This window comes from Pristiophorus japonicus, unplaced genomic scaffold (genome assembly GCF_044704955.1).
Source record: "Pristiophorus japonicus isolate sPriJap1 unplaced genomic scaffold, sPriJap1.hap1 HAP1_SCAFFOLD_789, whole genome shotgun sequence".
In the NCBI taxonomy this organism is placed as follows: Eukaryota; Metazoa; Chordata; class Chondrichthyes; family Pristiophoridae; genus Pristiophorus; species Pristiophorus japonicus.
The window spans coordinates 36,867-63,562 of NW_027254706.1; the positions used below are offsets into that span (position 1 = coordinate 36,867).

At 47.2% G+C, this 26,696-nt stretch overlaps 1 protein-coding gene across 7 annotated transcripts in view; it reads right to left on the reverse strand.

The window, feature by feature from the left end:
* LOC139256877 (protein FAM227A-like) overlaps positions 1-26,696 on the reverse strand; it is a 129,883-nt gene that overhangs the window by 22,956 nt on the left and 80,231 nt on the right. For all 7 annotated transcript variants that reach the window (XM_070874339.1, XM_070874338.1, XM_070874341.1 and 4 more), the window contains 2 exons: positions 7,531-7,687; positions 3,177-3,247 (listed from right to left, as the gene is read on the reverse strand). In XM_070874339.1, coding sequence (XP_070730440.1) covers positions 3,177-3,247; positions 7,531-7,687 — 228 coding nt within the window. The remainder of the gene's footprint in view (positions 1-3,176; positions 3,248-7,530; positions 7,688-26,696) is intronic.

Consider the following 26,696-nt stretch of genomic DNA (forward strand, 5'->3'; position numbering starts at 1 on the left):
AGAAACTGTCTATTTCTGTCTTAAATTTATTCAATGTCCCAGCTTCCACAGCTCTCTGAGGCAGTGAATTCCACAGATCCACAACCCTCAGAGAAGAAATTTCTCCTCATCTCAAGTTTTAAATGGGCGGCTCCTTATTCTAAGATCATGCCCTCTAGTTCTCGTCTCCCCCACCAGTGGAAACATCCTCTCTGCATCCACCTTGTCACGCCCCCTCATAATCCTATAAGTTTCGATAAGATCACCTCTCATTCTTCTGAATTCCAATTAGTAGAGGCCCAACCGACTCAACCTTTCCTCATACGTCAACCCCCTCATCCCCGGAATCAATCGAGTGAACCTTCTCTGAACTGCCTCCAAAGCAAGTACATCCTTTCGTAAATATGGAAAACAAAACGTACACAGTATTCCAGATGTGGCCTCACCAATACCTTGTCCAGCTGTAACAAGACTTCACTGCTTTTATACTCCATCTTCTTTGCAATAAAAGCCAAGATACCATTGGTCTTCCTGATCACTTGCTGTACCTGCATACTAACCTTTTGTGTTTCATGCACAAGTGCCCCCAGGTCCCGCTGTACTGCAGCACTTTGCAATCATTCTCCATTTAAATAATAACTTTCTCTTTGATTTTTTTCTGTCAAAGTACATGACCTCACACTTTCCAACATTATACTCCATCTGCCAAATTTTTGCCCACTCACTTAGTCTGTCTCTGTCCTTTTGCAGCTTTTTTATGTCCTCCTCACACATTGCCATCTTTGTATCATCAGCAAATTGGCTATGTTACACTCAGTCCCCTCTTCCAAGTCGTTAATATAGATTGTCAATAGTTGGGGTCCCAGCACTGATCCCTGCGGCACCCCACTAGTTGCTGATTGCCAACCAGCTAATGAACCATTTATCCCGACTCTCTGTTTTCTGTTAGTTAGCCAATCTTCTTTCCATGCTAATATATTACCCTCAACCCCATGAACTTTTATCTTGTGCAGTAAACTTTCGTGTGGCACCTTGTCAAATGTCTTCTGGAAGTCCAAATACACCACATCCACTGGTTCCCCTTTATCCACCCTGTTTGTTATATCCTCAAAGCACTCCAACAAATTTGACAAATATGATTACCCTTTCATAAAACCATGCTGACTCTGCTTGATTGAATTATGCTTTTCCAAATGTCCCACTACTGCTTCCTTAATAATGGACTCCACCATTTTCCCAATGACAGATGTTAGGCTAACTGGTCTATAGTTTCCTGCTTTTTGTCTGCCTCCTTTCTTAAATAGGGGCGTTATATTTGTGGTTTTCCAATCTGTTGGGACCACCCCAGAATCCAGGGAATTTTGATAGATTACAACCAATGCATCCACTATTTCTGCAGCCATTTCTTTTAAGACCCTAGGATGTAAGGTATCAGGTCCAGGGGACTTGTCCGCCTTTAGTCCCGTTATTGTACCAGGTGCTATTGTGATTGTATTAAGTTCCTCCCTATAGATTATCCACGATTGGGATGTTTTTAGTGTCTTCTACCGTGAAGACCGATACAAAATATTTGTTCAACTTCTCTGCCATTTCCCTGTTCTCCATTATTAATTCCCAATCTCATACTCTGGGGGACCAACATTTACTTCAATAGAAACATAGAAAATAGGAGCAGTACTAGGCCATTCGGCCCTGTGAGTCTGCACCGCCATTCAATATGATGGCTGATCCTCTATCTCAACACCATATTCCTGCTTTTCCCCCATACCCCTTGATGCCTTTTGTGTCTAGAAATCTATCTATCGCCCTCTTAAATATATTCAGTGACTTGGCCTCCACAGCCTTCTGTGGTAGAGAATTCCACAGGTTCGCCACCCTCTGAGTGAAAACATTTCTCCTCATCTCAGTCCTAAATTTCCTACCCCGTATCCCGAGACTGTGACCCCTTGTTCTCGACTTCCCATCCAGGGGAAACATCCTCCCCACATCCAGTCTGTCCAACCCCATCAGAATTTTATACGTTTTAATGAGATTCCCTCTCATTCTTCTAAACTCTAGTGAATACATGCCTAGTCGACCCAATCTTTCCTCATACGACAGTCCTGCCATCCCAGGAATCAGTCTGGTGAACCTTCGCTGCACTCCCTCTACGGCAAGTATAGCCTTTCTTGGGCAAGGAGACCAAAACTGCACACAATACTCCAGGTGCAGTCTCACCAAGGCCCTGTATAACTGTAGTAAGACATCCTTGCTCCTGTACTCAAATCCTCTTGCAATGAAGGCCAACACACCATTTGCCTTCCTAACTGCTTGCTGCACCTGCATGTTTGCTTTCAATGACTAGTGTACAAGGACACCCAGGTCCCTCTGTACATCCACACTTTCCAAGCTATCACCACTCTTTTCCTTTTTATGTACCTGTAGAAACTCTTACTATCTGTTTTTATATTTTGTGTTCGTTTACTTTCAGAATCAATCTTCCCTCTCTGCATCATTTTTTTAGTCGTTCTTTTCTGGTTTTTAAAAGTTTCCCAATCCTTTGGCCTCCCACTAGTCTTGGCCACATTGTATGCCCATGTTTTCAATTTGATACCATCCTTTTTCTTAGTTAGCCATGGATGGTTATCCCTTCTCTTACAGTCTTTCTTTCTCATTGGGATATATTTTTGTTGCAGGTTATGAATTATCTCCTTAAATGTCTGCCACTGCTCATCAACCGTCCCACACTTTAATCTATTTTCCCAGTCCACTTTAGCCAACTCTGCCCTCATACCTTTGTAGGCTCCTTTATTTAAGCTTAGGACCCTGGTTTGAGAACTAACTTTCTCACCCTCCAACTGAATTTGAAATTCAACCATGCTATTATGGTCACTCATTCCTACAGGATCCTTTACTCGGAGATCATTTATTAATCCTGTCTCATTACACAGGACCAGATCTAAGATAGTCTGCTGCCTGGTTGGTTCAAGGCAACGATGCCGGATACACCCTATGAACTCTTCCTCAAGGTTACCCTGGCCAATGTTTGTGTTTTGCATGTCTTGTCCAGCTGGGCCAATGTATTGCAGCTGGAGTGGTAATAAAAAGGGACAATGTGATTGTGCAGAGTGGGGCTCGAGGCCCAAAGACCCCATTACTTACTCAGTGTGTGCACAGGTAGATGTGTCAGAAAGCCCATCCTAGTGTGTGTCTCTCACCTGTTGATGAGGGGAAACTTGATCGAATCCAAAGTTGATTGTAGACACTTTGCTAACCGATTGTTGGCTGTCTGCAACAGAAATGAGATGGAATGCTGTGAGAGCTCAGTGTTTTACTACATGGCTCCATGGTGACCAAGGCTGGGAACTCAACATCCAGGGGTAACATAGAAACATAGAAAATAGGTGCAGGAGTAGGCCATTCTGTCCTTCGAGCCTGCACCACCATTCAATAAGATCATGGCTACCTGCTTTTTCTCCATACCCCTTGATCCCTTTAGCCGTAAGGGCCATATCTAACTCCCTTTTGAATATACCCAATGAACTGGCATCAACAAAACTCTGCGGTAGGGAATTCCACAGGTTAACAACTCTCTGAGTGAAGAAGTTTCTCCTCATCTCAGTCCGAAATGGCTTACCCCTTATCCTAAGGCTATGTCCCCTGGTTTTGGACTTCCCCATCATCGGAAACATTCTTCCTGCATCTAACCTGATCAGTCCCGTCAGAATTTTATATGTTTCTATGAGATCCCCTCTCATCCTTCTAAATGCCAGTGTATAAAGGCCCAGTTGATCCAGTCTCTCCTCATATGTCAGTCCCGCCATCCCGGGAATCAGTCTGTATTCAACATTCAGGAAGGATAGACAGAAAGGAAAAGAAGGTGGGGTAGCGTTGTGGCTAAAGAGGAAATTAACGCAATAGTAAGGAAGGACATTAGCTTGGATGATGTGGAATCTGTATGGGTGGAGCTGCGGAATACCAAAGGGCAGAAAACGCTACTGGGAGTTGTGCACAGACCGGCAAACAGTAGTAGTAAGGTTGGGGACAGCATCAAACAAGAAATTGGGGATGCGTGCAATAAACGTACAGCAGTTATCATGGGTGACTTTAATCCACATATAGACTGGGCTAACCAAACTGGTAGCAATACGGTGGAGGAGGATTTCCTGGAGTGTATTAGGGATGGTTTTCTGGACCAATATGTCGAGGAACCAACTTGAGGGCTGGCCATCTTAGACTGGGTGATGTGTAATGAGAAAGGACTAATTGGCAATCTTGTGCGAGGCCCCTTGGAGAAGAGTGCCCATAATATGGTAGAATTCTTGATTAAGATGGAGAGTGACACAGTTAATTCAGAGACTAGGATCCTGAAATTAAGGAAAGGTAACTTCGATGGTATGAGACGTGAATTGGCTAGAATAGACTGGCAATGATACTTAAAGGGTTGACGGTGGATAGGCAATGGCAAACATTTAAAGATCACATGGATAAACTTCAACAGTTGTACATCCCTGTCTGGAGTAAAAATAAAATGGGGAAGGTGGCTCAACCGTGGCTAACAAGGGAAATTAAGGATAGTGTTAAATCCAAAGAAGAGGCATATAAATTGGCCAGAAAAAGCAGCAAACCTGAGGACTGGGAGAAATTTAGAATTCAGCAGAGGAGGACAAAGGGTTTAATTAGTAGGGGGGAAATAAAGTATGAGAGGAAGCTTGCCAGGAACATAAAAACTGACTGCAAAAGCTTCCAAAGAGAAAAAGATTAGTGAAGACAAACGTAAGTCCCTTGCAGTCAGATTCAGGTGATTTTATAATGTGGAACAAAGAAATGGCAGACCAGTTGAACAAATACTTGGGTTCTGTCTTCACGAAGAAAGACACAAATAACCTTCCAGAAGCACTCGGGAACCGAGGGTCTAGTGAGAAGGAGGAACTGAAGGATATCCTTATTAGGTGGGAAATTGTGTTATGGAAATTGATGGGATTGAAGGCCGATAAATCCCTGGGGCCCGATAGTCTGTATCCCAGAGTACATAGGGAAGTGGCCCTAGAAATAATGGATGCATTGGTGATCATTTTACAACAGTCTATCGACTCTGGATAGTTCCTATGGACTAGAGGGTAGCTAATGTAATACCACTTTTTAAAAAAGGAGGAAGAGAGAAAACAGTTAATTATAGACTGGTTAGCCTGACATCAGTAGTGGGGAAAATGTTGGAATCAATTATTAAAGATGAAATAACAGCAGATTTGGAAAGCAGTGACAGGATCGGTCCAAGTCAGCATGGATTTATGAAAGGGAAATCATGCTTGACAAATCTTCTGGAATTTTTTGAGGATGTAACTAGTAGAGTGGACAAGGGAGAACCAGTGGATGTGGTGTATTTGGACTTTTAAAAGGCTTTTGACAAGGTTCCACACAAGAGATTGGTGTGCAAAATTAAAGCACATGGTATTGGGGGTAATGTACTGACGCGGATAGACAGGAAGCAGAGTTGGGATAAACGGGTTCTTTTCAGAATGGCAGGCAGTGACTAGTGGGGTGCCGCAGGGCTCAGTGCTGGGACCCCAGCTATTTACAATATGCATTAACAATTTGGATGAAGGAATTGAGTGTAATATCTCCAAGTTTGCAGATGACACGAAACTGAGTGGCTGTGTGAGCTGTGAAGAGAACGCTAAGAGGCTGCAGGGTGACTTGGACAGGTTAGGTGAGTGGGCAAATGCATGGCAGATGCAGTATAATGTGAATAAATGTGAGGTTATCCACGTTGGGGGCAAAAACACAAAGGCAGAATATTATCTGAATGGTGCCAGATTAGGAAAAGGGGAGGTGCAACAAGACCTGGGTGTCAGTGTAGATCAGTCATTGAAAGTTGGCATGCAGGTACAGCAGGCGGTCAAGAAGGCAAATGGCATGTTTGCCTTCATAGCTCGGGAATTTGAGTATAGGAGCAGGGAGGTATTACTGCAATTGTACAGGGCCTTGGTAAGGCCTCACCTGGAATATTGTGTTCAGTTTTGGTCTCCTAATCTGAGGAAGGACGTTCTTGCTATTGAGGGAGTACAGCGAAGGTTTACCAGACTGATTCCAGGGATGGCTGGACTGACATATGAGGAGAGACAGGATCAACTGGGCCTTTATTCACTGGAGTTTAGAAGGATGAGAGGGGATCTCATAGAAACATATAAGATTCTGACGGGACTGGACAGGTTAGATGCAGGAAGAATGTTCCCGATGTTGGGGAAGTCCAGAACCAAGGGTCACAGTCTAAGGATAAGGGGTAAGCCATTTAGGACCGAGATGAGGAGAAACTTTTTCACTCAGAGAGTTGTTAACCTGTGGAATTCCCTACCACAGAGAGTTGTTGATGCCAGTTCATTGGATATATTCAAGAGGGAGTTAGATATCGCCCTTATGGCTAAATCGATCAAGGGGTATGGAGAAAAAGTAGGAAAGGGGCACTGAGGGAATGATCAGCCATGATCTTATTGAATGGTGGTGCAGGCTCGAAGGGGCGAATGGCCTATTCCTGCACCTATTTTCTATGTTTCCATACGCGAGGCTGTTGAATAAGTGGTGCTGATTAAAGGTGAATTCTGGAAATGGGTAAGGGACTGATGAGAAGGAAACAGTGGGTGCTTGCCTGAGGAGTGACGTGCAGAGATAGTGCCCGTGGGCTGTGTCTCCTGGAATTGTTTGTAAGCAGACAGTGGGAGTGGGACTAGCTGAAGTGCCCTTGCAGAGAGCCGGCACGGACTCGACTGGCCCAATGGTCTCCTACTGTGCTAGGATTCTATAATTGTTCATGAGATGTGTGGGTGTTGCTGGCAAAACCAGCATTTATTTCCCATCCCTAATTGCCCTCGAGAAAATGGTGGTGAGCCACCTACTTGAACCGCTGCAGTCCATGTGGTGAAGGTGCTCCCACAGTGCTGTTAGGGAGTGAGATCCAGGATTTTGACCCAGTGACGATGAAGGAACAGCGATATATTTCCAAGTCGCGATGGCATGTGACTTGGTGGTGGTGTTCTCATGCGCCTGCTTGCCCTTGTCCTTTTAGGTGCTAGAGGTCGGATTTGGGAGGTGCTGCCGAAGAAGCCTTGGCGAGTTGCTGCAGTGCATTCTGTGGATGGTACACACTGCAGCCACGGTGCGCCGGTGGTGGAGGGAGTGAATGTTGAAGGTGGTGGATGCGGTGCCGATCAAGTGGGCTGCTTTGTCCTGGATGGTGTCAAGCTTCTTGATTGTTGTTGGAGCTGCACTCATCCAGAACTCTCACTGAGAGAGAGAGAGAGAGAGAGAGAGAGAGAGAGAGATAAAGAGAGAGAGAAAGAGAGAGAGAGAGAGAGAGAGACAGACAGAGACACAGAGAGAGAGAGAGATAGAGAGAGACTGTGAAAGAACTCACACAAAGAGAACAGTGTGCATTAATCTTCAGCTGTGTGTGCCATTTCTAGCACCAACATTACTCATCTTAGAGCACAATAAAATACAAATGGTTCTGTTTGTTTCACAGGACTTGCTAAGATTGTTACTAGTAATTGGAAAAAAAACAACCCCTTAACTCACCAGAAGAGCTCGATGCCGTTTCATCGAACTGGGAGCTCTGGTCCTCCAGCAGCTCCAAAGACGGTTTGTGCTGAACCCTGGAATTTCTCTTTTCTTTAGATACAGACCTTTGTGACAGCCTCGATGAGGTAATGATCGATTTTCTTGGTACAGAAGGCTGAATGAGGAAAAGCAGCATTAATTGTCAGGTGGGACAAGCCAACATCAGAACCTAAGCAATCTCAATCAGGTCCGCCATTCTATACCCAAATACCACATTCAAACAAACGCTTCAAACATCGAGACCCATTCCAGTCCCAGACACTCCACAAGCTCTTTCTTGGAATGTATTCTGTTTTGTTCACAATAAATCCACAGGACTGTATTACAAGCTCAAACTGTTGTGACCTTGGTCTCTTTATTCAGACTCCAGAGTGAGGAAGCAGCATGGTGAATCACCTTTTATACCTGCTTACCCCAGGGTGCACAGGTGACCGTTAGGTCTCCAACAGGTGTGCCCCCTAGTGGCAAGTCTTACATTTTGGTCAGGTTTACATACATACATAATGTTGTATATCTTCAAAGCATGCACTCCCATGTTCCGCCACCAGGAAGCGCATCCCCTGAAGTCCCAAGGGATCCCAGCATCCGTTGGGAGCACTGTATATAAGCCGGCCCCTAAGGCCTGTTCCTCACTCTGGAGTGTCTTAATAAAGACTGAGGTCCCTGTTCCTTTAGCCTCCCTGTGTGCTGTCTCATCAGGAACACAATACATAACATCACCCCCCCAAAATCTTGTGGGTAAGTTATTTGCAAGTTGAGGCGATCTGGCATCCCGCGTCCCTGGGTCGATCGTCCGGCTTGAAGTCCTGATGTGGTGGGAAGTCGATCGTGTTAATGGGTCACTGGGGGCCAGGTCCTTTCACAGTGGTTCCTGGTTATCTGTAGTTCGCAGTTTGGTCCAGTCCAAATGCTTTACATGTTGGCCCAGAACACGGTTTCACAATCAAAAGCTCCGTTTTCATCACATACACTCCATTCCCCTCCTTGGTTAATTCGGTGCTAGCGGCCCGACTGGAGCCCTGAACATGGTCTACATCACTTATTCTGATGTCGCGTGGGGGGGGGGGGGGGGTTGGGGGGGTGGCGGCTGTGCGATCATGGTGCATTCTCTGCTGATGGCCTGCAGAAGGCTTGCTTCTGAGTGATTCTGTCTGGTGACTGCGTAGCACCCAGGTCTGTGGGGAGTCTACCATGACACGAATGGTGCATGGTTTAGTGATTTGGTCTGTGCTCCAGGCTATTGTCGCTGACCCTGAGGTCTAGCAAGCCCTGGATGGCCGCAATGGCCTTGTGACTTTCGGTAGTGGCAGGAGACGTAGTGGTCCCTGTGGATCCTGGGCTGTAGTATGGGGGCCCCGGACCACCGACTGTGTGTAGCCGTCCTGCCTTACTTTGCAACGCTGGGATGGGCCTTTCGCCTTTGCGACGGATAGGTTGCAACATCCCGTCCAGCAGTTTACCTTTAGCAGGCAGTAACGTGGGATCCTGGCTGGTCCAGGTCCTAAACTGGAGGGCTGTTACTGTTAATCCCTCGCTTTCTCGCACTTCCACGATCGCAAGTGAGTCTGCAGGCTGCGCCATTTTCACCCCAGTGGTGGGCAACAGTAGGCAATTGAGGGCATTAGTGCCATTCTCAGTGCCTGGCCCGTGGCGGATCATTTTGCAGTGCACAGTGTTAGACATTCTCGAAACAACGCATCGATAATGGTGCCTCTGCTCTCCCAAACTTGTGGGATGGGCAGCTTGTCTGACTCGAGTACATGTTGGGACATTCTTTGGTACGTCTTTTTAGTCCCGTGAATACAGGCTGCTGCCTTGATTAACTTATTGGATACATGTTCAATTGTTTGGGGCTCGCCCGCTACTTTTGCTTGCTGCACAACACTCCCAACCACGTGCGGTAACATCTCGCTTGCTACGAATATTTTGTTAGATACATATACGACCGGTTGGTGTTCGCCCGCTACTTTGGCTTGTTGCAAGGTTCCCCCTGTTGTGTATCTGTAAAGCATGCACTTCCATGTTCCGCCACCAGGGAGCTCATCCCCTTAAGTCCCAAGGGATCCCAGCATCCCTTGGGATCACTGTATATAAGCCGGCCCCCAAGGCCTGTAGCTCACTCTGGAGTGTCTTAATAACGACTGAGGTCACTGTTACTTTAACCTCCCTGTGTGCAGCCTCATCTGTGTTAGGAACACAATACCCCCCCCCGACCCCATATAATGGTACATCATTGGCTGCGAAAGACCGCTCACATGGATTACACAGTGCAAACAACTTATTGGAACGTGGTGGGTTCCTGGCCTTCTCAGCGGCCGCCCCTTTATCTTTGCCCCAAACCCAGTCGTCTTCCTTGCTGGTCGACACATTCCTCCGTTTCGTTGCGGACGCATCTTCGCCCCGTGGTCTGGACGCACCTTCGCCCCGTGGTCTGGACGTCCTCTCGTCCGTGTCCGTGATGCTGACTGCCATGATCTTCCTCCCCAGGGATTTTGCCTCTGGCATCGGGAAGACGCATTCGGATCATTTTGGCCGGAGTCCCACTCCACATGATCGACCTGGAGCCTCTTCCATCGTCGCGAAGAGGTCGTCGGCTTCGGGTGGTGGGTACATCACCTGTACCACTGCTCAGTTGATCATCACCTCCTTATGGTCGTGGTGAGCGGCCTGTACCTCGGGGATCTGCACTTCAATGCCTGGTTCAGCTGAAGGTGGGGGTTCGCTCAGCCTTTGAGAAGGGGAGATGTCATTCGTCGGAGAAGGTACGTAGAGGTCTTCCCCTTTCCACCGAATATTCCCCATCCACCCCCTACCAAGCAGCGTTGGTCCATCACCTGAAACAATCCACAGAGGTAAAACGTGCACTGCTCCCTCATGGGATACTCTTATGTCCGCACTACCAATAACTGGTATCAGTTCCTTGGTGTAGGTGTGCAGCTTTGCCTGAATCGGGATCAGCTTGAGTCGCTGTGCTTCGTCGCCCCACAGCCTCTCGCTGCCTTCTGGCTCATAACTGATTGACTCTCCCCCGTGTCTAGTTCCATGGAGACTGGAGTGCCGGTAAGTTCAACTTTTAACATTATTGGAGGGCTTTTGGTGGTGAACCTGTGCATCCCACATACTTCCTCTTCATCCTCAGGTTCAGTTGCCTCTCCTGCTCGTTCATCGTGATCCTCGCCTGACTCTGCCACATGGTGAGTTACAGGTCGTTTGCACATTCGCTGGAGGTGCCCCATTGTTCCACAGCCCTTGCACATGTAGTGCTTCAATCGACATTGATGAGCTGTATGGCTGCTCCCGCAGTGCAACATGGTGCTAATGGATACGCATTCACGCCCCATGGCGGACTCTGAGTCACTCTCGGTCTAGGTCTGGCCTCTGCAGTCGTGTGGGCCCTGTCCTGTACCGTTCTGCCTGCAGAAAATATTATTTTATGCACAGTACTTGCCGGTGAGCTTCGATTCTGTGAAGATATCGGTTTCATGTTATCGCTCGTAGATATGAAGGCTTGGGCTATTGTGATGGCCTTGCTCAGATCCAGGGATTCGGCAGACAGCAGTTTGCGAAGAATGACCTCGTGGCCAATTCCAAGTACGAAAAAGTCCCGCAACATTTCCCCCAAAGATCCGGCAAATTCGCACTGCCCCACAAGGCGTCTTCGGTCGGTGACAAAACTCACCACGTTCTGACCCTCGGAGCGACAGTGCATGTAAAAGCCATCAGGATGCTCTCCTTTGGCTTGAGATGTTCCCTAACCAGCGTCCACAGCTCTGTGCATGACTTGTCTGTTGGTTTGACCGGTGCCAGCAGGTTTTTGAGGAGGCCATATATCGAAGACTCACATACGGTGAGGAGAATCGCCCTGCGCTTGATCGCCGTCTCAGCCTTATCCAATTCGTTGGCCACAAAGTACTGGTCGAGGCGCTCAATGAATGCTTCCCAATCATCACCCTCAACAAATCTCTCAAGGATACCAACGGCAGCCATTACCGCATGAAAGTTCGTGATCCGTTATTTGTCGCCAATTTGTTACGTACAGAATAAATCCACAGGACCGTATCGCAAGCTCAAACTGTTGTGACCTTGGTCTCTTTATTCAGACTCCAGAGTAAGGAAGCAGCATGGTGCTTGCCCCAGGGTGCACAGGTGACCCTAAGGTCTCCCACAGGTGTGCCTCCTAGTGGCAAGTCTTACATTTTGGTAATGTTTACATACATACATAACATATTGAACCTTCACATCGAAGTGCAATGTCAAACAAAGTGGATGGGTCTGGGATGGTATGAGGGATTTAGCACAGATGGATTGGAGGGAGTTAGCTCTTCAGTAACAAATTCCCGACTGCATTTCTGATATCGTGCAGGTCGATGGTGAGGCCATTCTAGAGTTCGGGGTAATTTTGGTCATTCTATTTCAGCAAGGCTTTACATGTATTGGGAAAGCTTCAGAGAAGAGACCAGTGTGGTCCCAGGCCTTGGGGGAACCGAGGTATGAAGAAAAGCTCCAGGAAATAAACTTATTGCCACTGAATTTTCAGCTGTACCTGATCACCAGCTCTCCCGACCTCCGTGCTGTCAGACTGCTTGTGTGACATCCAGTATTGGATGAGTCGAAGTTTCCTCTAATTAAATATTGGAAAACCGAAGCCACTGACGCTACAAATTCCATTCCCTTGCCACTGACTACAGAGAAACATACAAACTTACAGGGCAGGAGGCCATTTCGGCCCATCGTGTCCGCGCCGGCCGACAAAGAGCCTTACGGCCCTCGGTCAGCAGCCCTGAAGGTGACATATAAACCTATGAACAATGTGCAATGGCGGAAAGGCAAAGAGCACCCAGCCCAACCAATCTGCCCCACACAACTGTGACACCCCTTATACTGAAACATTCTACACTCCACCCCAACCGGAGCCATATGATCTCATGGGAGAGACAAAAAAAGATAAAAACCCAGGCCAATTGGGGGAAAATATCTGGGAAAATTCCTCTCGAACCCATCCAGACGATTGAAACTGGTCCAGATCATCACTCTGGCCGTATTCGATTCCCTGCAGTACTTACCATCGTACCTGCGCCAGCCAACAAAAGGTTATCCAGTCTAATCCCACTTTCCAGCTCTAGATCCGTAACCCTGCAGGTTTATGGCACTTCAAGTGCCCATCCAACCATCTTTTAAATGTGGTGAGGGTTTCTGTCTCGACCACTTTCCAGGCAGTGAGTTTCAGACCCCCACAACCCTCTGCGTAAAGAAGCCCCCCATCAAATCCCCTTTGAACCTTCCACCAACCACCTTAAAACTATACCCCCTTGTAATTGACCCTTCCACCATGGGAAATAGGCCCTTGCTATCCACTATATCCAGGCCCCTCAAAGTTTTATATACCTCAATGAGGTCTCCCCTCAACCTCCTCTGCTCCAAGGAGAACAAACCCAGCCTATCCAATTTGTCCTCATAGCTAAGATTCTCCATTCCCGGCAACATCCCAGTAAATCTCCTCTGCACTCTCTCTAGTGCAATCATGTCCTTCCTATAATACAGCGACCGGAACTGCACGCAGTACTCCAGCTGTGGCGTAACCAGAGTATTATACAATTAAAGCATAACCTCCCTGCTCTTGTATTCTATGCCTCAGCCAATAAAAGCAAGCATTCCGTATGCCTTCTTAACCACCTGGCCTGCTACTTTCAGGGATCTGTGGACAAGCACTCCAAGGTCCCTTTGTTCATCTACACTTGTAAGTGGCCTATCATTTAATGTGTATGCATTTTCCTGATTAGCCCTCCTCAAGTGCATTACCTCACACTTCTCTGGATTAAATTCCATTTGCCACTGTTCTGCCCACCTGACCAGTAGATTGATATCCTCCTGCAGCCCATGACTTTCCTCTTCATTGTCAACCACACAGCCAATTTTACTGTCATCTGCAAAGTTCTAAATCATACTGCCTATATTCAAATCTATATCATTGATGGATACCACAAAAAGCGAGGACCCAGCACTGAGCCCTGCAGAATCCCACTGCAAACATCCTTCCAGTCACAAAAACACCCATTTACCATTACCCTTTGCTTCCTGCCTCTGAGCCAATTTTGGATCCAACTTGCCACTTTGCTCTGGATCCCATGGCCTTCGTGACCAGTCTGCCATGTGGGACCTTATCAAAAGCTTTGCTAAAGTCCATATACACTACATCATACGCACTGCCCTCATCGACCCTCCTGGTTATCATCCCACCCCCTGAACACTGTTGAACTGGACTGTTTGCAACCTCGCTGCCCTATCTGATCCTGAGCTGAGCTTCTGACCCCATATCCTCACCATCACTGAGACCACCTATATCCATCTCCATAATACACCAACATAGGAATTGCTACACAGGACATCCAAGGTCCATCTAGCTCGTCTTCTACCATCTGGGTGGTCCCATGATACGATATTTGCTGTTGTTGACTCATCATATCAATCAATCTGTCAATGAGTCTACAACAGAGCCAGACATGGTGAGGGAATCCCCCTGTGGTGGAGCACTTTGGGAACAAGAGGTGCAAAGCAAGACCCCAAATATAGTAATCACCGGATTACTCCCGGTGCCACGAGCTCGTGAGTATAGAAATAGGAAGATAGAGCAGATGAATGCATGGCTGGAGAGATGGTGCAGGAGGGAGGCTTTGCATTCCTGATTGGGACCAGTTCTGGGGGAGGTGGGACCTGTACAGGCCGGAGAGGTTGCACCTCATCGAGCCGGGACCAATATCCTTGCCAGGATGGGGGGGTTGCTAGTGCTATTGGGGAGGGTTTAAACTAATTTAGCAGGGGGTTGGGCACCAGGACGTAGCATTCGAAAGGGGAAACAAAGTGCACAAAGGATGGGGAGAGACAGTTAGCACCAGAGTATGAAATAGTACAGTCTTAGGTAGCGTCAAACTAAGAGAGAATGCAAGAAGTTCTGAGACAGGTTTACAGTGCATGTGTGTGAATGCACGGAGGATGCTAAATAAGGTTGTGAGCTGCGGACACAAATAACCACATGGGAATATGATATTATGGTGATAACAGAGACCTGGCTCAAAAATGGCAGAATTGAGTGCTAAATATTCCTGGATATAAGGTGTTCAGGAAAGATAGGGAAGGAACGATAGGAGGTGATGTGGCAGTATTGGTTCAGGAGAATGTTACAGTGCTGGAGAGACAGGTTTCCTGGAGTCCAGGACAGAATCTATTTGCTTAGAATTAATAAATAACGTAGAGGTGACATTACACTACTAGGTGTATTCTACAGGCCACCAACTCGTGGGAAAGATATAAAGGAGAAAATTTTCAGGGAAATTACAGAAAGGTGCAACAACTATAGAGTAGAGATAATACAATCAGAAAATGCTGGAAATCTCAGCGGGTCATGCAGCATCTGTGGAGAGAGACCGAGTTAACGTTTCAGGTCGATGACCCTTCGTCAGAACTGGTGAGTGTTCGAAAAGAACAAATTCTGGGAAGGAGCACTGAAAGGGGGAGGGGAGGAAAGAACAAAAGGGAAGGTCTGTGACAGGGTGGAAGACAGGTGAGATTAGAGAGACAAAAGGGATGAAGGGCTGACTTGAGATGGTAATAGCAGAAGTTAGAAAAAGATTAGTTAGATAGGGTGTAAGTGGCAGGATAATTGCCCGCTACTTCAGGAAACAAAGAGAGGGAAAAAATCCATCAGGGCAAAATATGGGCAGAGGTTAAGATCTGAAATTGAGAATAGAATGATAACTAAAATAAAAGGAAATCCAAAAGTCATCTATAGGCATATAAATAAGAAACGGGTAGTAAGAGGTGGTGTGGGGAGACCTACACATGGAGGCAGAGGGCATGGCTGAGGTACTAAATGACTCATTTACTTCTGTCTTTAACAAGGAGGAAGATGCTACCAATGTCATTGTGAAAGAAAAGATAATTGAGATACTGGATGGGATAAAAATTGATCGAGGAAATACTAGAAAGACTGACTGGACTTAAAGTAGATAAGTCACAAAAACCGGATGGGATGCATCCTCGGATGTGAAGGAAAGTGAAGGAAGAAATCTCGGAGGTACTGGCCATAACATTCCAATCCTCCTTAGAAATGGGGATGGTGCCAGAGAACTGGAGAATTGCCAATGTTACACCCTTGTTCAAAAAGAGGTGTAAGGATAAACCCAGCAACTACAGGGCAGTCAGTGCAACCTCGGTAGTGGGGAAGCTTTTAGAACGATAATCAGGGACAAAATTAACAGTCACTTGGATAAGTATGGATTAATAAAGGAAAGCCAGCACGGATTTGTTAAAGGCAAATCGTGTTTCATAGAATTATAGAAATTTACAGCACGGAAGGAGGCAATTTCGGCCCATCGTGTCCTCGCCGGCCGACCAAGAGCTATCCAGCTAATCCCACTTTCCAGCTCTTGGTCCATAGCCCTGTAGGTTACGGCACTTAATCCAAGTACTGTTTAAATATGGTGAGGGTTTCTGCCTCTACCACCCTTTCAGGCAGTGAGTTCCAGACCCCCACCACTTTCTGAATGAAGAGATTTCCCCTCAAATCCCCTTAAACCTTCCCCCCAATCACTTTAAATCTATGCCCCCTGGTTGTTGACTCCTCTGCCAAGGGAAACAGATCCTTGCTATCCACTCTATCCAGGCCCCACATAATTTTATACACCTCAATCAGGTCTCCCCTCAGCCTCTTCTGTTCCAAAGAAAACAAACCCAGCATCTCCAATCTTTCCTCATAGCCAAAATTCTCAGTCCAGGCAACATTCTCTTAAATCTCCTCTGTACCCTCTCTAGTACAATCACATCTTTCCTGTAATGTGGTGACCAGAACTGAACGCAGTACTCCAGCTGCGGCCTAACCAGTGATTTATACAGTTCAAGCACAACCTCTCTGCTCTTGTATTCCATGCCTCGACTAATAAAGGCAAGTATTCCATATGCCTTCTTAACCACCTTATCAACCTGGTCTGCTACCTTCGGGGATCTGTGGACCTGCACTCCAAGGTCCCTTTGTTCCTCTACACTTCTCAGTGTCCTACCATTGAATGTGTATTCCCTTGCCTTGTTAGAACTCCCCAAATGCATGACCTCACACTTATCCGGATTGAATTCCATGCTGCCACTGTCCCTTTTATTCCACGGGCTTCAACTTTGCTGACAAGCCTATTATGTGGCACTTGATCAAACGTCATTTGGAAATCCATGTACACCATGTCAATTGCACTGCCCTCATCGACCCACTGTTCTGCCCACCTGAGCAGTACATGGATATCTTCCTGCAGTCACAGCTTTCTTCTTCATTATCAACCACACAGCCGATTTTAGTGCCATCTGCAAACTTCTTAATCATACCCGCAACATTCAAGTCCAAGTCATTGATGTATACCACAAAAGTAAGGGACCCAGCACTGAGCCCTGTGGAACCCCACTGGATACAGCCTTCCAGTTACAAAAACATCCATCAACTATTATCAAGTATTTAACTAACTTGATTGAGTTTTTTTGATGAGGTCCAGAGGGGATTGATGAGGGCAGTGCAATTGACGTGGTGTCGATGAACTTCCAGAAGGCGTTTGATAAAGTGCCACAAAATAGGCTTGTCAGCAAAGTTGAAGCCCATGGAATAAAAGGGACAGTAGCAGCCTGGACACAAAATTGGCTCAGTGACAGGAAACAGAGAGTAGTGGTGAACGTAAAAACAGAAAATGCTGGAAATATTCAGGTCAGGCAGCATCTGTGGAGAAAGAAACAGAGTTAACTTTTCAAGTCAACCTTGCATCAGAACTGGAAAAAGTTAGCGATGTACCAGGTTTATGCAAATGTAAGGGCAGGGAAAGGGGGGGGGGGGAGGGGAGGTTTGTGATAGGGTGGGAGGCAGGAGAGATTAGAGATAATAGGGATGATGGTGCGAGGCAAAAGGAAATGGTTATGGGGCAAGTTAAGAAACAAAAGATGAGTCTAGATAGTCTGTAAATGGCAGAATCACCACCAGTTGCCGCAGGAAAGGGGAAAAAACCCAGAAAAAAATAATAAAATAGGGGCAGAGGTTCTGGTTTGAAATTGTTGAACTCGATGTTGAGTCCCGAAGGCTGTAAAGTGCCGAAACAAAAGATGAGGTGGTGTTCTGAAGGCTTGCAGGAGAAGAAAAAAAATCATCTGTAAACAAGTTGTTTGAAAGTAGCCCCAGGGATTGGGCATGACACACTACACGCAGGTTGGAATTAAACAGGAAGAGGCATCAAACAGGATGAGACAGGTTGAAGGACAGTGGAGTTGGCTAATCAGCAAAATGGTCAAGTTATCTCTGGCCAAACACAACTGGACATCTGACTGCTACCCGGGCCTAATTTTTTTGAACTATTAAACACAGGAGCTTGGAAAAAGACACCGGAAGGGAGGTGCTGGAAGATGGACGGTTGAACACATGGAAGGTATATTCAGGTGGATTGATCACCCATTGAATTATACTGAGCCAGTTTGAGCATAGTTATTGCTGAGAAAAATTGTGCATAACTAGTTAACTTAGTGCATATACAAAGTTTAAATTTGTTTTTAAGTGTGTGTAACTGGTTAACTTAGAGGCATATATATTGCAAAGGAGAATTTATTTTAGTTGTACGTAACTGGCTAACTAGAGGCATAGATATTGCAAAAGGTTGAATCTGAAATTGGGAAGCTAGAAGAATTTGTAGTTCGGTTTAATTTTAAAACCTGTAGCCGGTAGTGTTGAACTTGGAACTTATAGTCATTTTTAATCTTTTTAATAAAGTCCATTGTATTGGAAAATCTCAGTGTTCTTAGAAGTCTTGGTGTTCGAAACTCATCGGAAAAAGTCCGACAGTTCCTCAAGCTTAACTTGTGCTTCATTGGAACAGTGTAAGAAGTCGAGGATGGAGAGATCAGAGTGGGAGTGGAGAATGAATGTAGTGGTGAAGGGTTGTTTCTCGGACTGGAGGAAGGTATACAGTGGTGTTCCCCAGGGCTCGGTACTGGGATCACTGCTCGTTTTGATATATATATAAATGACTTGGCCTTGGGTGTACAGGGCACTATTTCAAAATTTGCAGAAGACACAAAACTTGGAAGTATGGTGAACAGTGAGGAGGTTAGTGATAAGACTTCGGGAAGACAGACAGGCTGGGGGAATGGGTGGACACGTGGCAGATGAAATTTAACGCAGAAAAGTGCGAAGGGATACATATTGGTAGGAAGAACGAGGCGGGGACATATAAACTAAAGGGTACAATTCTAAAGGGGGTGCATGAACAGAGAGATCTGGGCACAAATCATTGAAGGTGGCCGGGCAGGTTGAGAAAGTGGTTAAAAAAGCATACAGGATCCTGGGCTTCATAAAAACATAAGAAATAGGAGCAGGAGTAGGGCACCAGGCCCCTCAAGCCTGCTCCGCCATTCAATAAGATCATGGCTGGTCTGATCATGGACTCAGCTCCACTTCTCTGCTCGTTCCCCATAACCCTTTATTCCCTTATCGCTCAAAAATCTGTCTATCTCCGTCTTAAATATATTCAATGACCCAGCCTCTACAGCTCTCTGGGGCAGAGAATTCCACAGATTTACAACCCTCAGAGAAGAAATTCCTCCTCACCTCAGTTTTAAATGGGCGGCCCCTTATTCTAAGACTATGTCCCCGAGTTTTAGTTTCCCCTATGAGTGAAAATATTCTCTCTGCATCCACCTTGTCGAGCCCCCTCATTATCTTATATGTTCTGATAAGATCATCTCTCATTCTTTTGAACTCCAATGTGTTTTGGCTCAACCTACCTTTATATGTCAACCCCCTCATCTCCGAAATAAACCTAGTGAACCTTCTCTGAACAGCCTCCAATGCAAGTATATCCTTCCTGAAATACAGAGACCAAAACTGTACGCAGTACTCCAGGTGTGGTCTCACCAATACCCTGCACAGTTGTAGCAGGACTTCTCTGCTTTTATACTCTATCCCCCTTGCAATAAAGGCCAACATTCCATTTGCCTTCCTGATTACTTGCTGTAACTGCATACTAACTTTTCCTGTTTCATGCACAAGGACCCCCAGGTCCCTCTGTACTTTGTAATTTTTCTCCATTTAAATTATAATTTGCTTTTCTATTATTTCTGCCAAAGTGGATAACCTCACATTTTCCCACATTTTACTCTATCTGCCACATTTTTACCCACTCACTTCGCCTGTCTATATCCCTTTGCAGATTGTGTGTGTAAATAGAGGCATAGAGTACAAAAGCAAGGAAGTTCTGACAAACCTTTATAAAACACTGGTTCGTCCTCAACCGGAGTATTGTGTCCAATTCTGGGCACCACACTTTAGGAAGATGTGAAGGCCTTGGAGAGGGTGCGGAAAAGATTTACGAGAATGGTTTCAGGGATGAGGGACTTCAGTTACGTAGATAGACTGGAGAAGCTGGGGTTGTTCTCCTTGGAGCAGAGAAGGCTGAGAGGAGATTTGATCGAGGTGTTCACAATCACGAGGGGTCTAGACAGAGTAGACAGAGAGAGACTGTTCCCATTGGTGGAAAGGTTGAGAAGCAGAGGACACCATTTTAAGGTGATTGGCAACCAAAGACGACATGAGGAAATATTTTTTTTCTACACCGCAGGTGGTTGGGATCTGGAACGTACGGCCTGAGAGGGTGGTGGAGGCAGATTCAATCGTGGCTTTCAAAAGGGAATTCGATAAGTACCTGAAGGAAAAAAAATTGCAGAGCTATGGGAAAAGGGATTGGGGCGTGTGATTAGCTGAATTGCCGTTGCAGAGAGCCAGCACGAGCTCGACAGGCCCAATGGCCTCTTTCTGTGCTGTAACCATTCTATGATTCTATGAAAGTTGCCTGTTTCTCCCAAGCACACTACACTCACCACACATCATGTCTCAAATTACTCATACACTGTATCCCAAAATATTATTTTCTCAAAGAAATCTATCTGATTTTCATTTTATTGAATCAATACTGACTGCTTCCACTATCTCCACAGTCTGTTCCATAGATTGACCACTCACTCACTGAAATACGGTTTCTGCAAATCAGTTTTGAACTGACCCCCTTCACGTGCAGACCATCTGCTGCTGAAGCCCTCACCCATGCTTTTGTTACCTCCAGACTTGACTATTCCAATGCTCTCCTGGCTGGTCTCCCATCTTCCACCCTCCATAAACATCTACTCCTCCAAAACTCTGCTGCCCCTGTCCCAACTCGCACCAAGTTCCGTTCACACATCACCCCTGTGCTCCTGGTCCAGCCATGCCTCCATTTTAAAATGGTCATTCCCATGTTCAATTCTCTCCATGGCCTCACTCCTCCCTCTGAAATCCCCTCCCTAAACCCCTACACCTCTCTACCTCACTCTACTCCTTAAAGTGGACCTCTTTGAGCAAGCTGTCGGTCACGTGTCAATCACTGATTAACCCACGGTGAAGGCAGCACATCAAATTCGTGCTGCCTGCTGTTTTAAACGATTGCTGCGTGCAGCTAGCATGCTCTGCACCGTTCATTGGCTGCACGCATCAGCAGGGGGCCCAATATCGCAAGTGCCTTGCGCAACCTAAAGGCAGCCTGCACCTATTAAAGGGGAGGTGCATTGTGGCTGCAACAGGGACTGGGAGTAGTTTTAGAAGTGAATCTGTCCTGTGACAGAGTGAACAATGGCTGACCATGGTAGAGAGCATGCACCAAGGTTTTTTGATAATGCGCTGGAAGAGATGGAATGTTGGGAGAGATTTCCTGAATCTGCGGAGGGGGGGAGGGGTGGTGGCAGGAGACCCAATAGACACATGCTCAAGAGGAGGTGGGAAGAAATAGCAGTGGAGATCAAAGGTAGGAGTGCTGCTCCTTAAACATGGATGCAGTGCAGGAACAAGTTTAATGATCTGACACGATGTGTCAAGAGGTCAGTAAGTTCACCTTCAAACAGCATATCCTGCCATGTGCACCACTAGCCTCATCCATTGCTCAATTCACCACACCCCCATCAATCACTTACCAACAATCGCCATCAACCCTGCTATTCATGTGATTTACCTCACCCCCACACACTTAGCTCTACTGCAAGCCTCACACACACACACACACACAACTCACATACACTGGCAGCTATTCAACCATGATAGCGACATCATCCAAAAATATTGCAGGACATTCACTGACACACTTCCCTCTTTCCTGCAGGAAGATGGCACATAACAGCAGGCAGCAGGAAAGACTGGAGGAGGACAAGCGTGCCTCCATGTTTTAACCCCATGGAGGAGACAGTGCTGGTCGTCATGGGAAGGGCCGTGGCCACTGGCGGCGCTGAAACAATCGATGATGAGGGTATCTGCATACTTAATCCTTCTTCTCTCATCCCTCAATCTCTTGTGACTGAGAAGCTGCTGATGGTGTAAGCACACATTTCTCTCATCCCTTAATCTCTTGTGACTGAGGAGCTGCTGATGGTGCAAACACACACTTTCTCTCATCCCTCAATCTCTTGTGACTGAGGAGCTGCTGACGGTGTAAGCACACACTTTTCACTTTCTCCTCTCCCCTCACCACAACCCAATTCTTGTCCCGTTTTCATTTCAGATCCCCCAAGAACTGGAACTTGCCCAGTCAGTGGAGAAAGCGGAAGAGGACAGTGACAATGTACAGAACCATCACTCGCTTTCATACTCGCAGCCACCAGCTGAGATATTGACACTGTGCATATTTTGGAGGCCAGGATAGGGGGAGGATCTGCACACGGCGAGACATTGGGCACGAGTGCGCAGGAGGCAGGGCAGGAGGAAAGGATAGGGCAGACGCCAGCTCACACACTCGTTCTGTTGCAGAGGACTGAGATGATGACTTCGATGGGCCAGGCAACAGAAGGCGGCCGATCAATATACACAACCACTATACACCATCAGTATACACAACCAGTATACACAACCACCATACACGACCACTATACACCATCAGTATACACAACCACTATACACCATCAGTATACACAACCACTATACACAACCACTATACACCATCAGTATACACAACCACTATACACAACCACTATACACCATCAGTATACACAACCACACTATACACAACCACTATACACAACCACTATACACGATCAGTATACACAACCACTATACACCATCAGTATACACAACCACTATACACCATCAGTATACACAACCACTATACACCATCAGTATACACAACCACTATACACAACCACTATACACGATCAGTATACACAACCACTATACACGATCAGTATGCACAACCACTATACACGATCAGTATACACAACCACTATACACAACCACTATACACAACCACTATACACCATCAGTATACACAACCACACTATACACAACCACTACACACCATCAGTATACACAACCACACGATACACAACCACTATACACGATCAGTATACACAACCACTATACACCATCAGTATACACAACCACAGAAAAGCTGCATTCCATATCAAGCAGCATGGAGGAGTCCAGCACCACTTGGCACAGGTCTGTACGCAGAGCTTAGAGCCCATTCTTTCCAACCTGGATCGGGCACACACCGCCATCAGCAGACTTGTGGAATCCATTGCAGCACACGCAGCAGCCACCCAACGTCCGAGGGCAGCAGGGGAAGCTCAGACTGCTGCCATCATGGCTCTGGATGTCTCCGCAAGATCCTACAAATTCCCTGGGAGGACAGACGCACCAACGTTAGCGTCCTCGTCCAGGCCAACATCCCCAGCATTGAAGCACTGACCACACTTGATCAGTTCCGCTGGGCAGGCCACATTGTTCGCATGCCAGACACAAGACTCCCAAAGCAAGTGCTCTACTTGGAACTCATCCATGGCAAACGAGCCAAAGGTGGGCAAAGGAAACATTACAAGGACACCCTCAAAGCCTCCCTGATAAAATGCAACATCCCCAACGACACCCGGGAGTCCCTGGCCAAAGACTGCCCTAAGTGGAGGAAGTGCATCCGAGAGGGCGCTGAGCACCTCGAGTCTCGTCGCCGAGAGCAGGCAGAAACCAAGCGCAGGCAGCGGAAGGACCGTGCGGCAAACCAGTCCCACCCTTCCTTTCCTTCAACCACTCTCTGTCCCACCCGTGACAGAGACTGTGATTCTCGTAATGGACTGCTCAGCCACCTAAGGACTCATTTTAAGAGTGGAAACAAGTCTTTCTCGATTCCGAGGGACTGCCTATGATGAAAATGATGGGATACCAGTGTTTAAAGGGACTAGCGGGGCGTCACAGCAGTCCATCCATCTGTTCTCCAACAGATTGGTAGGATGGTGCCCCGGGAGAGTGTCAGTGGTTCCATGGAGCAGGCACCTGCTGTCCTCTCTCAGGATAACAGCATTTCTATTCTCACCCATGCTGCTCTGCCAGTGCCCTTGCTGTTGACCGTCAGCCAGCCAACACAGACAGCTGCAGCCCAGGCCAAGAAGGCACAGTCTGAGCCCGGAGCTTGTAGGCCCAGAGTTACTTGAGGCCAGCCTCCATGGCCATCTGCAGCCTCCTCAGTAGGTTAGCAGCCTTCCACCTCCCATGTTGCAGCCACTGGGGAAGCATCTCGTCGGAACACTAACAGCGGCAAAGGCACGAAGGGAATGCACTGGGTGATTATCAGAAGGGGAACGAGTCAGTGGGCTCCCTGTATAACAGGGGAGTGAGTCAGTGGGCTCTCTGTATAACAGGGGAGTGAGTCAGTGGGCTCCCTGTATAACAGAGGAGTGAGTCCGTGGGCTCTCTGTATAACAGCGGAGTGAGTCAGTGGGCTCCCTGTATAACAGGGGAGTGAGTCAGTGGGCTCTCTGTATAACAGGGGAGTGAGTCAGTGGGCTCTCTGTATAACAGAGGAGTGAGTCAGTGGGCTACCTGTATAACAGGGGAGTGAGTCAGTGGGCTCCCTGTATAACAGCGGAGTGAGTCAGTGGGCTCCCTGTATAACAGGGGAGTGAGTCAGTGGGCTCTCTGTATAACAGAGGAGTGAGTCAGTGGGCTCCCTGTATAACAGGGGAGTGAGTCAGTGGGCTCCCTGTATAACAGGGGAGTGAGTCAGTGGGCTCCCTGTATAACAGAGGAGTGAGTCAGTGGGCTCCCTGTATAACAGGGGAGTGAGTCAGTGGGCTCCTTGTAAAACAGGGGAGTGAGTCAGTGGGCTCTCTGTATAACAGGGGAGTGAGTCAGTGGGCTCCCTGTGTAACAGGGGAGTGAGTCAGTGGGCTCCCTGTATAACAGAGGAATGAGTCAGTGGGCTCCCTGTATAACAGAGGAGTGAGTCAGTGGGTTCTCTGTATAACAGAGGAGTGAGTCAGTGGGCTCCCTGTATAACAGAGGAATGAGTCAGTGGGCTCCCTGTATAACAGGGGAGTGAGTCAGTAGGCTCCTTGTAAAACAGGGGAGTGAGTCAGTGGGCACCCTGTATAAGAACATAAGAATTAGGAACAGGAGTAGGCCATCTAGCCCCTCGAGCCTGCTCCGCCATTCAACAAGATCATGGCTGATCTGGCCGTGGACTCAGCTCCACTTACCCGCCCGCTCCCTGTAACCCTTAATTCCCTTATTGGTTGATAATCTATCTATCTGTGACTTGAATACATTCAATGAGCTAGCCTCAACTATTTCCTTGGGCAGAGAATTCCACAGATTCGTAACCCTCTGGGAGAAGAAATTCCTTCTCAACTCGGTTTTAAATTGGCTCCCCCATATTTTGAGGCTGTGCCCCATAGTTCTAGTCTCCCCGACCAGTGGAAACAACCTCTGCCTCGATCTTGTTTATCCCTTTCATTATTTTAAATGTTTCTATAAGATCACCCCTCATCCTTCTGAACTCCAACGAGTAAAGACACAGTCTACTCAATCTATCATCATAAGGTAACCCCCTCATCTCCGGAATCAGCCTAGTGAATTGTCTCTGTACCCCATCCAAAGCTAGTATATCCTTCCATAAGTAAGGTGGCCAAAACTGCACGCAGTACTCCAGCTGCGGCCTCACCAATACCCTATACAGTTGCAGCAGGACCTCCCTGCTTTTGTACTCCATCCCTCTCGCAATGAAGGCCAACATTCCATTCGCCTTCCTGATTACCTGCTGCACCTGCAAACTAACTTTTTGGGATTCATGCAATTGTGGAGCAGTGGAGGCGTGTCCTGCACAGTAGGAGCTGAGAGCAGTGAGAGGAGCAGCTATCAACTTTTGCTCCTGCCTGGAGAGCCCTGAGACCAGCCCAGGAAGAGAAGGAAGAAAGGGGCTTCACCACCAACTTTCACCCAGAGGGAGAGGAGGAGAAAAGAAAACTTTTAAACAACATTTTACCATTCTGCAAAGAGTTGGAGAGAGGGGGAAAGGACCAACAACAACAACATCCAGTGTGGAAGGAGGGAGACTCTACCATTCAACAGGTGGGTGTATTGGTGCAGTCCCAAAAAGACTTTGTTGAATCGGTGGGGGGAGGAAAGAAGACCACTGAGGGCCGGAACATCGCGGGGGGTGTGTGTGTGTGTGGAAGTGTGTGTGGGGGCCTTGCTACAACTAGGCCCCACACACAACTGAACCCCCCCAATTGCCTAGCCTGGGATAGCTGGAGCTACCAGGCTGAAGATTTTTCTTAATCACCCTATTAAACATCGTTAGGAGTGTGTGCCTGGTGGCTCTAGCTGCCCCAGGTGAAGACATCTTCTCCCCTCATCTGAAGACCACCCCAAAGACTTTGTGTTTTGCCATCTGGGATTGCACCCACCCACAGCTGCGAGGGGAGACCTGCCCTCGCAGTTCCCCCCCCGCCTTCCCACCCCCCTCTCTCTTTCTCTGTTACTCTGTTTCTCCCCTCTCTCTCTGAGACCCCTTTCTTCTAATTTAAAAAAAAAGATAAAACAATTAAGACAACTGAGCAGAGGGAGCAAGGCCCCTCCCCAATTGCCAACTAGGGGAGAGGTGTGCCTCATTAAGGGCTCCTCTGCTCAGTCAATATACAAGAGGCCAATAAAGACCATTAAGGCCTGTGACTTTGGGGTGGGTGTAGCCCTTAAAGGGACCCCGTGATGGCGACCCCATCCACGCCGGTGGCAGGGCCAGCAAGGACATATGCGCAGGTGGCAACCG